This window comes from Trachemys scripta, chromosome 4 (genome assembly GCF_013100865.1).
Source record: "Trachemys scripta elegans isolate TJP31775 chromosome 4, CAS_Tse_1.0, whole genome shotgun sequence".
Classification (NCBI taxonomy): Eukaryota; Metazoa; Chordata; order Testudines; family Emydidae; genus Trachemys; species Trachemys scripta.
The window spans coordinates 109,092,488-109,108,949 of record NC_048301.1 but is presented as its reverse complement, the minus strand read 5'-3'; the positions used below and the strand labels follow the sequence as shown (position 1 = coordinate 109,108,949).

General features: G+C 47.3%; 1 protein-coding gene across 6 annotated transcripts in view; it reads left to right on the top strand.

Moving 5' to 3' along the window:
• Positions 1–16,462, top strand: part of TSPAN4 (tetraspanin 4) — a 491,871-nt gene that overhangs the window by 402,918 nt on the left and 72,491 nt on the right. For 5 of the 6 annotated variants that reach the window (XM_034770346.1, XM_034770343.1, XM_034770344.1 and 2 more), the window contains one exon: positions 15,499–15,573. The exons of the other annotated variant lie outside the window; for it this stretch is intronic. In XM_034770346.1, coding sequence (XP_034626237.1) covers positions 15,499–15,573 — 75 coding nt within the window. The remainder of the gene's footprint in view (positions 1–15,498; positions 15,574–16,462) is intronic. 6 annotated transcript variants of the gene reach the window in all.

The following is a 16,462-nucleotide window of genomic DNA, read 5'->3' as shown; positions in this document are numbered from 1 at the left end:
ATATTAGGTCCACTGCATTTCCCTTATCTAATAAATCCGTTACTTTCTCAAAGAAGGAGATCAGATTCGTTTGGCACGATCTGCCCTTCGTAAAACCATGTTGTAATTTATCGCAATTGCCACTAACCTCCAGGTCCTCAACTAGTTTCTCTTTCAGAATTTTCTCTAACACCTTGCACACTACAGATGTTAAACTGACAGGCCTGTAGTTACCCGGATCACTTTTTTTCCCTTTCTTGAAAATAGGAACCACATTAGCTATTCTCCAGTCTAACGGGACCACCCCCGAGTTTACAGATTCATTAAATATTATCGCTAATGGGCCTGCTATTTCCCGCGCCAATTCCTTCAATATTCTCGGATGAAGATCGTCCGGTCCTCCCGACTTAGCCCCATTAAGGCATTCAAGTTTTGTTTCTACCTCGGATACGGTAATCCCCCATCCTGAATGCCCCTCTGTAGTGGTGCTAGTATCCCTAATACCTTCATTGGCCTCATTGAACACCGATGCAAAATATTCATTGAGATATTGCGCCATGCCTAGATTGTCTTTAATCTCCTCTCCGGCAATAGTCTTCAGCGGTCCCACTTCTTCTTTCTTTGCTTTCTTCCTATTTATGTGGCTGTAAAACCTCTTACTATTGCTTTTAATTCCCCTCGCTAGGTCCAACTCTACACGGCCTTTGGCCTTTCTCACTCTATCTCTACATTCTCTGACTTCGCTAAGGTAAGTTTCTTTACTAATCCCTCCCCTCTTCCACTCTTTGTACGCTTTCTGTTTTTTCCTAATCGCCCCTTTGAGTCGGTCGCTCATCCAGCTCGGTCTAAATCTCCTGCTTTGTAATCTTTTTCCCTTTTTTGGAATGCAGGCCTCCGACAGCTCATGCATCTTTAACTTGAAGTAATCCCAGGCTTCTTCTGCCTTTAGATCCATTAATACGTTTGCCCAATCCACTTCCCTTACCAGTCCCCTTAATTTGTTAAAATTGGCCTTTTTAAAATTATAAACCCTAGTCTTTGACTTAATTCTGTTACTCCTCCCATGTATTTTAAACCGAATTAGCTCATGATCACTGGAGCCCAAATTGTCCCCCACTACCACTTCCTCAACGAGGTCCTCACTACTTACCAGAATCAAATCTAAAATGGCCTCCCCCCTCGTCGGTTCAGCTACCACTTGATGAAGGAATTGATCAGCAATCACATCTAGGAACATCTGAGCCCTATTATTACTACTAGCGTTTGTGCCCCAATCTATATCCGGAAAGTTAAAGTCCCCCATAATTACACAGTTTCTATTAGTAATTACTTCTCTAAAGACATTAAATAGTTCCTTATCCATATCCTGGGTCGATCCCGGCGGTCTATAGCACACTCCAAGCACTATCCCCGGAGAGGCTCTAGTAGTCCTATTACCCAGTGTGAGTATTGCCCAGACGGACTCTGTGTTATCTAATCCATCAACTATTATTTCTTTACAGCTTATTTCACTATTGACATACAATGCCACCCCCCCACCTTTACCTTTGTCCCGGTCTTTCCTAAACAGCGCATACCCCTCCATACCTGCGTTCCAGTCGTGACTGCCATTCCACCACGTTTCTGTTATTCCTACGATATCTGGTTTCAGCTCTTGGACCAAGAGCTCCAATTCCTCCATTTTATTACCTAGGCTTCTGGCATTGGTGTATAAACACCCTAATGTATGTCGTTTAGCCTGTCTCCCATTAGTAGCACTGTAAGTTGCGGGCCTCCTTGCGTCCGTCCCCCCTGTCCTTCCTATGTCCGATCTCATCTCCCCGGCTATGTCTCCTCTCATTTTACTCACCTTTTCCATACTGGAATCTGGCGTGGAGATTAACTGTGCATCTCCCAACCTTCTCCCCAAACTTCCTAGTTTAAAGCTCTTTTGATAAGATGAGCCAGCCTCCCTCCCAGAAGTCTATTTCCTTCCCTACTCAGGTGAAGCCCATCCCGCGAGAACAGGTTTCTGTCCCCGAAAGCCTCCCAGTGGCCATACATCCCAAAGCCCTCCTTATAGCACCACTCTCTTAGCCAACTATTTATTCTCACAATCCTATCAGCCCTTTGCTGCCCTTCCCTCGGAACGGGCAGAATCCCACTAAAGATAATCTGAGCCTCTATCTCCTTGAGCGTCTTCCCCAGCCTAGCATAATCTCCCTTGATTCTCTCTAACGAGAACCTAGCCATGTCATTCGTTCCTACATGAAGGATTATCAAGGGGTTCTTACCTGCTCCTTTTAGGATCCTTTTCATCCGCAGGTCCACATCGCGTATCTTTGCGCCCGGTAGACAGCACACCCTTCTGTTCTCTGGGTCCGCCCTGGTCACAGGCCTGTCCAATCTCCTCAGTAATGAGTCTCCAATTACATACACCTGCCTTCGCCTGGCAACAGTGCGATCTAGTAATCTAGTCTCTAATCCCTCTAGTCCTGACCTGTGCCTGTTCCTATCTTCCCTTATGCTCCCCCTTATGCCTTCCTGATTCCTCCCGGGGCCCAGAATTGGTGCTGTCTCCATCAACTCCTCCCCTCGCTCTCTCGGACTAGCTGCTCTTCTCTTCTTCCTCACTCTCCCACCTTCAGCCGCCACCTGCTGCCCCTCCACCTCGCTATCCAAACACTCGAACCTATTCCTGAGTTCTATTCCCCCCTCGCTGGCCCTTCTTTTCCTTGGCCTGCTTCTCACAGTCACATGCTTCCACCTCCCATGTTCTCCCCCTTCCATTCCCCTCTCACCGTCCTCTGCCTCTATCTGCGCTGCAAGACACTCTCCTTCAGCCCCTCCTTGCCTGTCCTCCATCAGCTGCTCAAACCCCCGCCTAAACTCCACCAGGGTATCTACCTGCATCTCTAGCCCCTTAATCTTTTCCTCCAGTAACACTATCAGGCGACACTTCATACAAACATACCTGTGTTCCAGCTCCCCTGCTAGGACCATATACATACCACAGCTTCCACATGCAGCCATCTGCATTCTGTCTGGTCCTGCTGCCTGGCTCATGCCTGCTGCGCTCCCTGCCCACAGCACCTGTGGACTCAGAGCACACACCACACCGTGCCCTCCTGCCTCCCCCTGCAAACTCCCTCTCAAACTCCCCTGTTAGCTGCCCTGTTAGCTGCCTCCGGTGCCGCTGCTCGCAGCTGTGCCGCTGCCTGGCTGGGCGGCCGCTTTTATGGGCCCCCTAATCAGCCAAGCCCCGCCCCCTACTCAGGGCTCGGCGTCCTTCCCAGCACCCAGCCCCTGCAGGCCCCTACAAACACACAAGAACACCACAAGAACACCAAGGACAGACACAAATACAGGTACCTTCTCCTCCAATGAGAACTCCCTCTCAAACTCCCCTGTTAGCCGCCCTGTTTGCTGCCTCCGGTGCCGCTGCTCACCCGTCTCCTTGTTCGCTGGTGGTCTCGGCGGTCAACGAGCGAGAGCGTCATGGCCAGCAAGCCCCTGCGCCCAAGGGCAAGGAGGCAAAACGATTGGACTTATTCGGAAGGAAAGTCTATTCGTCTGGGGGCCTCCAGCTGAGGATCGCTAATCAGCAAGCGATTCTAAATAGGCACAATTTTAATTCTTGGGCATCAGTCTCCAAGTTCAAAGACTCCCTACCTCAGGATGCACATCCTGAGTTCACGGCCCTGGTGGACGAGGGGATGGCAGTGGCTAAGACCTCATTGCAGGCCTCCCTCGATTCAGCCGACGCAGCGGCTAGAACAATCGCGTCAGGGGTAGTGATGAGGCGTTCGGCATGGTTACAGGCTTCAGGCCTTCCACCAGAGGTGCAGACCACCCTGCAGGACCTCCCGTTTGAAGGTTCGGGCTTGTTCTCCGACCAAACGGATGCCAGGCTACATAGCCTTAAGGACTCGCGAGCAACCCTAAAGTCATTAGGAATGCATACCCCGGTGACACAGCGCAAGCCCTTTAAGCCTCAACCACCACAGAGGCAGTACCACCCTTGCCCTTGGCACGAACCGTACCGCCGTCGTGGCAGGGATAACAGGCGGAGACGTAACAATATGCCTAACCAGAGCCAAGGTCACGGCCAGGGCAAGCCGCAGCCAGGGAACAAACCAGGCTTTTGAAGTTACGCTCAAGGACAGCGTACCGCATTCCATACCGGATCCTCCTCTGAGTTTCAAGGACCGCCTGTCCCATTTCTACTGGTCATGGTCGCGCATAACATCGGACCGCTGGGTCCTGCGCACAGTGAAGGCGAGCTATACCCTCCAGTTTTCCTCGCCCCCCCCTGCCATCCCCCTTCCCCGTCCCTCTTCAGGGACCCCTCTCACGAGCAGCTTCTCATGCAGGAGGTACAGACCCTTCTCACAGTAGGAGCAGTGGAAGAGGTCCCACCAGACCTAAGGGGAAAAGGATTCTACTCCAGGTACTTCCTGATTCCCAAGGCAAAAGGGGGCCTCCATCCTATCTTGGACCTGCGCGACCTAAACAAGTTTCTGGTCAGAACGCGCTTCCGTATGGTCTCCCTTGGAACTATTATCCCATCCCTGGATCCGGGGGATTGGTACGCTGCCCTCGATATGAAAGATGCCTATTTTCACATCGCCATCAATCCGGCCCACAGGCGGTTCCTGCACTTCACCGTCAACCAGCGCCATTTCCAATTTACAGTCCTGCCTTTTGACCTGGCATCAGCACCATGAGTATTCATGAAATGCATGTCTGTGGTAGCAGCCTTCCTTCGGAAAAGAAGGATGCGCGTGTTCCCGTACTTGGACGACTGGCTCCTCGCGGGCAGGTCGGAGACCGAGGTCCGCTCTCACGTGATGCTGGCTCTACAGCTGTTCGGCAGGCTTGGCCTCCTGATCAACGTACCCAAGTCCACGTTAGCTCCCACACAGAGACTGGACTTCATAGGTGCAGTCCTGGACTCGGTGACCGCGCGGGCAAGCCTCCCAGAGTCGCGGTTCCTGACAATTCAGAGGGCTGTAAGCTCAGTCCAGAAGTTCCCCACGACAATGGCAAGGTGTTGCATGCAGCTCCTGGGACACATGGCAGCCTGCACACATGTAGTCAGACATGCCCGCCTAAGGCTCCAGCCCTTGCAGTTGTGGTTACCCAAACGTACCGCCCCAACAGAGACCCCTTGGATCTGGTGGTGACGATCCCGGATTGGGTGTTGGGCTCGCTCCGCTGGTGGCTCGATCAACAGCAGGTCTGCGAAGGGGTCCCCTTCGCTGCCCCACAGCCCACTCTGACGTTAGTAACGGATGCATCGGACCTGGGTTGGGGGGCACACCTGGGGGAACTGCGGACTCAAGGCTTGTGGTCCAGGGAAGACAGGTTGCTTCACATCAATCTAAAGGAGCTGAGAGCGGTTCGCCTCACCTGTCAGACCTTCCACGCCACCATAGAAGGTCACAGCGTGGCAGTCCTGACGGACGATACTACCGCCATGTTCTATATAAACAAGCAGGGCAGGTCCCGGTCCTCTCCCCTCTGTCGCGAGGCACTCCAATTATGGGACTTTTGTATAGCCCATGCGATCCACCTCATCGCAACGTAGCTCCCGGTGATCCAAAACGGCTTAGCGGACCGCCTCAGCCGATCCTACCGAATGCACGAATGGGCGTTGAGGCGAGACGTCCTGCATTCAATCTTCCGGAGGTGGGGCTTTCCCCGGGTGGATCTGTTCGCCACCAAGGACAACAGTCAATGCCCTCAGTTCTGCTCATTTCAGAACCTCAGCCTGGGGTCATTAGCAGATGCCTTCACGATCCCATGGGGAGGGAGCCTGAGGTATGCCTTCCCTCCATTCCCGCTCATCCACAAGGTCCTCCTCAAGACCCGCAGGGACAGGGCAACAATTATACTCATCGCCCCGGCCTGGCCACGCCAGCATTGGTTCACGACCCTGCTGGAATTGTCCATAGCCGACCCGATCACCCTCCCCCTCCATCGCGACCTAGTCACACAAGACAGGGGTCGCCTGCTCCACCCGAACCTGTCATCGCTACATCTCACGGCGTGGTATCTCTCTGGCTGAACGATGCGGAACACAGGTGTTCTCACCAGGTTCAACAAATTCTCCTTAGTAGTAGGAAGCCCTCCACAAGAGCGACATACCTGGCCAAATGGAAAAGGTTCTCCCACTGGTGCGAGCCTCAGCACATACAGCCTCTACAGGCCTCAGTTCCGTCGATCCTGGACTACTTACTACACCTCAAGCATCAGGGGCTTGCGCCCGCCTCAATTAAAGTGCATTTAGCTGCCATTTCGGCATTCCATCAGGGAGAGTTGGGAGTGTCAGTGTTCTCCAACCCCACAGTAGCCCGATTCCTCAAGGGGCTGGAGAGGGTGTTTCCTTACTCGCGCCCACCAGTCCCTGCGTGGAGTCTGAACCTAGTCCTAACTAAGCTCATGGGGCCCCCCTTTGAACCCCTAGCCACTTGCTCCCTCATGCACCTCTCGTGGAAGGTGGCATTTCTCGTGGCCATCACATCGGCCAGGAGGGTATCGGAATTGAGGGCCCTCACTTCAGAACCCCCTTTATACAGTTTTTCATAAGGATAAGGTGCAACTGAGGCCGCACCCCAAATTCCTCCCGAAAGTGGTATCGCTGTTTCACATGGGACAGGACATTTGTCTACCGGTGTTCTTCCCTAAACCCCATACGGACCCTCATCACCGCAGCCTACATACCCTCGATGTTCGAAGGGCATTGGCATTTTACCTGGAGCGGACCAGGTCGTTCCGCAGAACACCTCAGCTGTTTATTGCCATTGCGGAACGTATGAGAGGCCTGCCTATCTCGACACAGCGCTTATTGTACATTGTATACGCACATGTTATGAGCTCGCCAATGTTCCGGCCCCAGAGATCTGGGCCCACTCGACTAGGGCCCAAGCGTCCTCAACGGCCTTCTTGGCGCAGGTCCCTATCCAGGAAATCTGTAAAGCGGCCACCTGGTCGTCCGTACGTACGTTCACAGCCCACTACGCGATCCACCATCAGACCAGAGAGGACGCGGTGGTCGGACAGGCTGTGCTACATTCAGTTGTACCTTGACTCCTACCCACCTCCAATGGTAAGCTTGGGAATCACCTAATGTGTAATGGACGTGAACAATCACTCGAAGAAGAAAGAACGGTTACTTACCTTCTGTAACTGTTGTTCTTCGAGATGTGTTGTTCACGTCCATTACACTTCCCACCCTCCTTCCCCTCTGTCGGAGTCTCCGGCAAGAAGGAACCGGAGGGGTCGGGTCGGCAGGGATATATATACCCTAGAGCGGGGCGCCGCTCTGGCGGGAGGGAGGGAGCCCTGCCGGCCCGACTGGAGCCGCTAAGGGAAAAAGTTTCCGACGTCCGTGCACGCGGCGTGCGTACACCTAATGTGTAATGGACGTGAACAACACATCTCGAAGAACAACAGTTACAGAAGGTAAGTAACCGTTCTTTTCCAGTGCAGTAAAGCTCCTGTCCAACATTTTCAGAGTGAGTAGTGAATTTGACTTCCTCATTTTTTTGGTACGCAACCTGAGATACCTCAGCATTTCTAAAAATGAAGTCCTTTTAAAGTGTTTCTCCTGGGGTGCACCCAAAAATCACTTATTTACTTTTGAGAATCTTGGCAACTAAATTTTTTACCCTGTAGAGTTGCCAGTTGACAGGCCTTAAATCCACTTTTTAATTTTTTTTTGGTGGGGGGAGGGGAAATTTCACACTGGGGAGAGGGAAATGTAGCAGGTTGATTTAAAAAAGCAGAAATTTGAAACTGAAGTTTGGAACATTAGTATTCTTACCAGATGTGTATTAGATAGCAAAAGGCTCATAAGGTGAGTGTTGAAAATTGCTATTTATTATTTGTATTTTCCTAGCACCAAGGAGCCCCAGTTTTGTGCGAGGCACTAACAAACACAAGACAAAAGAAGCCCCTTCCCCAAAGAGCTTACAATCTAAGTTAGATCGGTGACCTTTTGGTAACACACAGTTTGATAGAAATGTCAAATTTCTTTTCTTTTTTTCCTCCCCTAATGAGGTATGTAATGAATGAGTAAACCAGACCTTAAGATCTTGGCTCAAAAAACCCCTGTGAATGGTTTAAATGCAAGAAGACTTGAGGCTTTTTGGTGACCTCTAAGGAAAAGGTCATAGTTTAAATTTGGGATCAGAGATGTTGTAAAGGGAGTGATGATGGCAAACCATAATGAACAATTGCTTCACATTTCTCATTTGTGTCTCACAGGGGCATTTGAAAGGTTGAACTCCAATTAAACAAAAAAAAAGATGGCTGACCTTCTGGTGACCTCTGATGGAAAGGGCAAATATTGTGTTTGAAGGAGATTCTATACTCAGTAAACCTTATACAGGGTAAACTCATAAATTGTTCGCTCTCTATAACACTGATAGAGAGAGATGTACAGCTGTTTGGCCCCCCAGGTATTAATACATACTCTGGGCTAATTAATAAGTAAAAAAGTGATTTTATTAAATACAAAAAGTAGGGTTTAAGTGGTTCCAAGTAATAACAGAAAGAACAAAATGAATTACCAAGCAAAATAAAATAAAACACGCAAGTCTAAATCTAATACAGTAAGAAAGTGATTACAGATGAAATCTCACCCTCAGAGATGTTCCAGTAAGCTTCTTTTACAGACTAGCCTCCTTCTAGTCTGGATCCAGCAATCACTCACACCCCCATGGTTACTGTCCTTTGTTCCAGTTTCTTTCAGGTAGCCTCTTTACCCCCAAAGGATATCTCTTGAGCCAGCTGAAGACAAAATGGAGGAGCATAAATGGAGAGGCTCCCAGGGGCTTAAATAGACTTTCTCTTGTGGGTGGCGACCCCCTCCTCTCTCCTATGTAAAATCTAGCTCCAAGATGGAGTTTTGGAGTCACATGGGCAAGTCACATGTCCATGCATTACTCAGTTTTTACAGGCAGCAGCCATTGCCCACATGCTATCTTGAATGTCTCCAGGAAGACTTCTTATGTGGATTTGGGTCTTCCAAGATCCATTATCAGTTATGTGTCTCTTGATTGGGCACTTAATTTGCACATTCCTTTCTTAAGAATCTGACCAAATGCTTTACTAAGGCTACTTTTAAACTCAAGTACACAGCCAATATTCATAAATTTGAATACAAAAATGACACAAGCATACAAATAGGATGAATATATTCAGTAGCTCATAATCTTTGCAGATATGTTACATAGCATATGTAGCATAAAACATATTCCAGTTATGTCAGATATACATTCAGAAGCATATTCCCATAAAGCATTATGGGGTGCAACATCACAGTATGCTTTAGCACCAGGTACATTAATAAACCTAGAGATACACACCATGCTCCAGATAGTGTGTACTGAAAATATACTGGTGTATAATTTTTATGAGCATGTACCATGAGTGGAGGGGAACCTTGCATGTTATGAGAGAGTCATCTTGTGTTTTGGTATGGCTGAGAGAACTGTGAAGTGCAACAAAAGTGTTCTGGCATGAATCTTCAGATGAAAGGCCACTAATACCATAAGGGTGACTGTGACAGCATATGTAGAAATACTACTACTACTTAGCACTTCACATGTTCCAAGTTCTATACAAACGACACTGTACTAAATCCTTAGAGCATCCTGGTGAGTTAGATAAGTATATTAATTTTTTTTATTGATGTGGAAACAGAGATTGTGACTTGTTCAAGGCCACACAGCAGCAAATTAGTGTCAGAGCCAAGATTAGGCTGTAGGTCTCTAAAGCCCCAGTTCTGTGCGTAACAAACCAGACCATGCTGCCTCTCTTATAAATCCTTTGTTTTCTGTCATAAAGTGCTTGTGACTGTTTTTGATTGTCTGATCTAACATATACATTTTAAAAACATCCTATTTCAGTGTAGTTTTCTACCAAAGGGCAAATTAAAACCTCTGCCAGTCAATCAAGACAACTGCATTCTGAGATCTAATGTGAAAGGGCCAAAAGGTGTAGTCGAATAGGAGGGCTTCTGAATTTCAGAAGTGTGCGTGTGGGGAAATTAATATCTTGAAGGAAGCAGTGATACATATAGCTGAACAGTCAGGATTTGTTTATCCAGAGTCATTTGCAAGCTGCCTTTCACCTGGACTTAAAAGTTTAGACCCCTGACTACCCGAAGGTCATGCTCAATGCAGCTGAAGAAAGGTGACTGTAAATCCTGTTTCTGTTTTCTTGATCCTGGGGCTGCCAGAGGCCAAACCTGTCCCCAGCAGAATTTAACTTCCTGCTGGCTGGAGCAGTCTTGTAGGAGTGCCTCAAAAACATTCCTTAATGTATCCTCACAACACTCCTGTGAGGAAGGGAAGTATTATCCCCATTTTACAGATGGGTCCATGAGACATAGAGAGATTGTGACATGCCCTAGGTTGGACAGAGAGTCTGTGGCAGAACAAGGAAATAAACCTAGATCTTTTGAGTCATAGCCCGGTGCTGGATGAGGGGAGCTGGCACTAGTTGGGGGTGGGGTTGCAAGTGGGGATCTTCCTTTTATTTTCTCCTTCCTCCCCACACACACTGGCTGTGTTTAATTTTGGGGGCTGCATCAACTCCAAAGTATCCTCTTCAGCCCATTGAGTGTCCTCTTCTCTTCTCCCTCAGCTGAGTTCTATGTGGAGAAGTGGTGAGGGAGGGGTGTGAAGGAAGTGGAGGGGAAGGGCTGAGAAGTCGCACTGGAATTGGATTGGGGTGGAGCAGCAGCAGCAAGATAGGGAGGGATCTCCTTTCCTCCCGTTCCTTCACTCCCACTGAGTTCTAGAGCCTGTGGGATTATTTTTGGCTTAACCCCCCTTGTGAACCTCTGCCATGTTGACAAGCGCTCTGGTGAAGTATCTCTAGCTACAAGGTTAGATCAATCTTCTTTATGGAGTTCTACATGAACACTTTGCTTTGGGATTGTTGTTTCTCAGCACATAAATCTTTATTATATCAACAGCCTGTAGTCTCACAGGACAGCAGCAAAGCTTATTTTTTATTCTTCTTATTTATCACCCGAGTTCAGGAACTCACTTGAAAGGGGGCTGCAAAAGAAATGGTGAGGGTTTTCAGGGGGCATGCGGGGTTGCGTAGGCTCACACTTGTCTGCTGTATGCCAATCCTGCCTTGGCTCTCATGTTTGACTTAATTCCACCTTGGAAGTTAATGAAAAAATCAGGTCAGTTTGTGGCGATAGGTTCTGGAGGAGTATGGTGGAGGAGTGCGTGTGTCTGAGATTATGACCATCAGATCAGTGTGTGCAGGGTTAAGCTGTAATACCGCTACATCTGGGGGACACTGAGGAATTGTCTTCACTCCTTACAAAGGTGTCTTTTTACAGTGAGAAGTACACAATAGTTATCTTTTTGTAAAATCCTAGGTGGAGACAGGGTACCTGCAGTGTTTACCACAGGGTAGATAGGCGAGATGAGCACTGCATCTCCTTCCTGAGGTTGACTTCACCTACATGGCAGCCAAACTATAGTGCCTCGTCTCCACCATATTTTTACAGCAGGATAGCTCATGCATGTTAGTTAACCCATGGTAAAAACGTACCTTGTTTTGTCAGTGGAGACACGACATGAGAGATATAAGGCCGAAGGCCTTGTTTAAAACAATACTATTATTTTGTGGAGAAAAGAAATCATCGTTTTGTTTTGTTTGGGGCTTTAGAGATGGAGAGAAATCCTAACATACTGTGGTTTGGAAAGTTCACAGAGCTATTCCATTCTAAATAGATTTTTATGTTGCCCTTATTATCGTGGTATCTGGGCGAACAACCTGACACTCGGGACTAATTTACAGAAGTGCTGAGCACACTCAACTGCAGAAAATGAGGAATACACAGTAGTAGTAGTCATTGAAAAGTTTGGCTTAAGTGACTTGCCTGGCATCACATGATGCCTACATTTTAGTCATGGGTATTTTTAGTAAAAGTCATGGACAGGTCACGGGCAATAAACAAAAAGTCATGGCCCCATGACCTGTCCATGACTTTTATTAAAAATACCCGTGACTAAATCTTACCTGCTGGGAGGGGGACGTTCCTGAAGACTGCTGCTGGGGTGCGGCCTGGAGCCCTGCTACTTCAGGGCAATGCTGGGGACCAGTTGCCTGGGCCTGCCAGAGCAGCGGCCGGTGTGGCTGGCCCAGGGACTTCCCAAGCTGCTGGGGTGGTCCTGGGGTCAGCCGCACAAGCACTGCAAAATTCATGGAGGTCACGGAAAGTCACAGAAGCTGTGACCTCCGTGAATGATTCAGTCTTACACATGAGACCTCTGTGGCAGAGGCAGAAATGTAAACCACTCCTCCCAGGGCAACATTCAGCTTCCTACCATCCTTTCTCTTCTTGCAATCCCGTCATTTCACTACACACATTCCAACTTCAACAAATGAACCTGTAGATAACACCCTCCTTTACTACGCAAACCCCAGTTCATCACAGGAGCAGATCCATCCTGTGCACAGAAAGTAGATTGGTTCCTGTATCAAAAACAGCATGTGATCCTGTACTTAAAGATTGTATCATAATGCAGATGTATAAGGAAACTGAATTAGATTTCCACAGACAACCTTAATTTGGACATTTCCTATCTTTTGACTGCTTGACTTTGCAATATTAATATTTTTTTATTTATTTTATTTTAAAGCAAACTTAAAGAACAGGAATTCCATCAGGTTAGCATCGTATTGACACCCACCCTGTGGATCCACCACCCACACCTCTGCCATTTGAGCTAAAACCATAAATGATAAGAATAGTAGGTTCTCATCCCCTGTGTAAACCAACCCTAGAAAGGGATGAGACGCACTCTTTGCGAGTGGGTTTTGTAGATTTTTATTGAAAGCAGAGGAATGAGAGACTCGGGAATTTTGGGTTCCATTCCAGGCTCTGGAGAAGAGTGTGGTTTAGTGTACACAGACTCTTCTGCCCATTTCCCCCAAGCTTGGCCCCTTCTGTCCCATTTCTACTGACTTGTCTCCTCCCCCACCCCCTTCTGGGTCCTTGTCCTAGTCCCATTCTCTTAACCTACCCAGGCCAGTCTCTACTCCACATGCTTCTCATCCCAGTGTCCTTACTCAGCCCATCCTAGACTTCCCCTCCAGACTCCCTGTCTGAATCCTAATCTCACCCCTCAATTTCCAGTCTCCTCCTCCCCTCATGTAGTCCCAGTTCCTCTCTCCCCACCACACTCTATTTCCAGATTTATAGACACCTTGTCCCAGTCTGTTCCTTCCACGTTCCCACCCCCCTGCGGTCTGGCTTTTATCCTCTCTGTATTCGAATCAGACAACTTCCTCTGCCACACTGCCTGCATCCCAGCAGAGGGGTCATTGAAAGCACAGGAGGAACAAATTGCTTGCTCTCAGTGATGGTGCCTGGCTCCACTCCAGCCCGGAGCAGCTGGGAGGAGCCATTATAAGGAAAGTTCTTCTGAATCCCTGTACACCTGGACTGGAGCACACACAGTCCTGTTACGCGTAGGATCTGTGAGGGGATGGAGCATGAGTATTTGGTCTGTGGGGGATAGCACATGTGCAGTCTGGTCAGCACTGCAGGCTGGAGTATGCTTATTGGTCTGTGGGGATGGCAGCCTGAGCCAGACACCTGGCATGGAAAATTTCAGCCAAAATGGTCAAAGTTAGGAAAAGTTATGAGCAACTGAAAACAAATTCTTATAATCAGAAGTGTAGGGCAACCTTAATAATAGGGGGCGTCCGTGATATACCTACTGACCAGCTTTGGCCCAGTGCCCCCTTACACTCTCAAAGGGAAAGTGCAGTTTATGGACATACACAATATAATTCACATACATTTTATGGATACGCCAGAATCTCTAATGAGGGGTGACATGTCCCAGTGGAGGTAGGTATCAAGGAACAGAGTGTTCTTGCAGTACCACGGCATTCAAGTACATGGTGATATACTTTGTCCCTGCTCACTGAATACTATGCTGCAATCTGAAATTGCAGTATTAAAGACCAATGACACATGGGCTGGTATTCACCAATTCATCCAATTTCTGGATGATAATGACAAGGAGGTCTGCCTAGGAGGTTGCTGCCATGAATGGGTGCCCTGACCCAGAATTGGGTGAAAGTAGATTCCGGTACTAGGGTCACTCTAGTCTTTAGATTCCAGCGAAGAAGAAGTGAAAATAAACCATAATTTAAGACTTTTGGGGCCAAATGCAACAAAATGTGTGCCATTGTACTGGTGGAAAATTGTTTTCTGTCTCCAGATCTTTTGCCCTTTATTTTATCACAGAAATTCATAGGTTCAAAGGTTTGGCTTCCACTCTTCAGGCAAAAAAAAGCTCTGATAATGCTTTTTTAGCCATTGAAGTTTTATAGGTTTGCAGCTGAGTGGCTGAAGCAAAAGGAGCAGTAGATTTTATTTTTTCCACCTCTGAAACCTCAGTGTCAATCAAAACATTCAATCAAAGTTATCAAATTCTAGTCTTGCAGGTAGGTAGGTGTGTGAACTTGTAGAGGGCAGTGGAGCCTGTGAGCAATCTTATGTCCTCCTCCTGATTTTATGTGATTTCTAGATAATCCTCTTTTTATAACACCATGAACTGTTAATTAGGGCCTGTTCCAAAGCCCATTGAAATCAATAAGAGTCTTTTTGTCTACTTCAATGGACTTTGCATCAGACCTGTTTATTGCAGGGAAACCTTGGAGATAGACAAAGATAGCATAGTAGCTCTCTTCAGTCTCTTAACTCTACAGGGCCATTCTGCCATGACTGCACCACAGCCTGTCTAGAGTTGGAATGGCAACATTTTTTTCTCATCACAAAATGTGAAAGGTAGGATTTTCAGAAGTGCTCAGTGTTGGCCTACCTCTGTTCCCACTGAAGTCAATGAGAGCTGAGCCCTTTTGAGACTCCTACTTGAAATCCGTAATCCAAGAATTCATGTACTTTTATAAATCCCATTTTTGGCATTAGATGGGATGTTTCCTCAGAGCCAAGAAGCTAAACTGAGCAATTTTTTTAAAATGCTATAAGTATAAATGAGACACCTTCCAGTTCAAACTTTTGAGACGTTTTTATACCTAGCCTGAAGAAGGCTTCATACTAACTTTGTACGCAAACATTTAAATGTTCCTTTCACTTTCCCAGTAGCCATAATGGAGTGACCTGTGGCTTCCTTGTTCCAGAGAGGGAAGCACCTTGTAGGGAATGAGAAGAATAGAGACGTCCAAGCCATTTCATTAACTGCAAAGATTTGGTTAAACAAAACAAACAAACAAACAAAAGCCCCTGCTCTCACTGAAGTTAGTGGGAGCAGAAACAGGCTGTGTGTGTGTCTGGACATACTGTGTGCTTTCCAATGCTGCATGGTGCAAACACCTCGCTTGCAGTAACTCTGTACCCTGCCGTCCATAAAACAAAAGCTCCCTTTTCATGCATGACCTGCCAAATGTAATTATTGGAGGAAGATGAAGCAGATTTTGATGTTTCTGGGTTTTTGTTTCTTCCCCTGTCCTCTCTTCTCTTGACAGTTTTTTATCATGCTGTTAATTATATTCCTGCTGGAGCTCACCATCGTGATTCTGTTCTTCGTCTACACCGACAAGGTAAGTCAGTTTTTTCTCTCTTCTTTCTCCTTTAGCAATTTTTTTTATGCCCCTTCCCTTATAAATAAGTCATGAAGTGCTCGCCTTGGCATGCACATCATGCGTCCCTCTTTCTCAAGTCACCCCTCTCTGAAGATGTGCTCTCAGAATACATAAACAGATTTCCAGGGCTTGAGTTTTGTCTCTCTCTTGCACGCGTTCTCTCTCCCCCTCTCTCATGCACAAGTCAAGGTCAGAGGTATTACCAAAGCAATCACCATTTAGGAAAAAAGGGAACACTCAGCTGGGAAGGGATGGGAAAGAGAAAGGTACCTCAGAGGTAGATGCTAATAGCAATTGAATGTTTTTTTTATTATGTTTACAATTCAGAAGTGACTTTGAGATTGTTAGAAAGTCTGGATGCCCGAGATGTAAAAGGCAGAGACAAATAGGTTGCCATCTGTCAAACTTGTTCCCGAGAGCACCTCTGGACAGTCTAATGAAATTCCATCTAACTGCCACAGTGATAGTGTTACAGGTTAATACAAGAGCCCTTCGTTTCCTGTGTTCAGATTTTACCTTGATGGACCACTGGTCTGATCCAGTATGGCAATTCCTGTGTTTCCACCACAAAAGAGCACAGCTGTTGTAAGGATAAACTGGATGTCTCTAACTCACTAGGGTTTTTGAAAAGAGACAACAAAATAAGGAGTCCAGAAGAAGCATTGGATTCAATATTTGTAGGCGTCCAGTAGGCTTCTATTGACATCTCTTACAATAGACTATTATGGAACTGCAGGTTGAATGATAAAATTCTGCCATGAATTAAAAACTGTTTAGGAGCTGAGAAGTGAAGAGCAGGAATAAATGTCTTTCCATTCTGAGAAACAGTCATTAATATCAAGGTGCT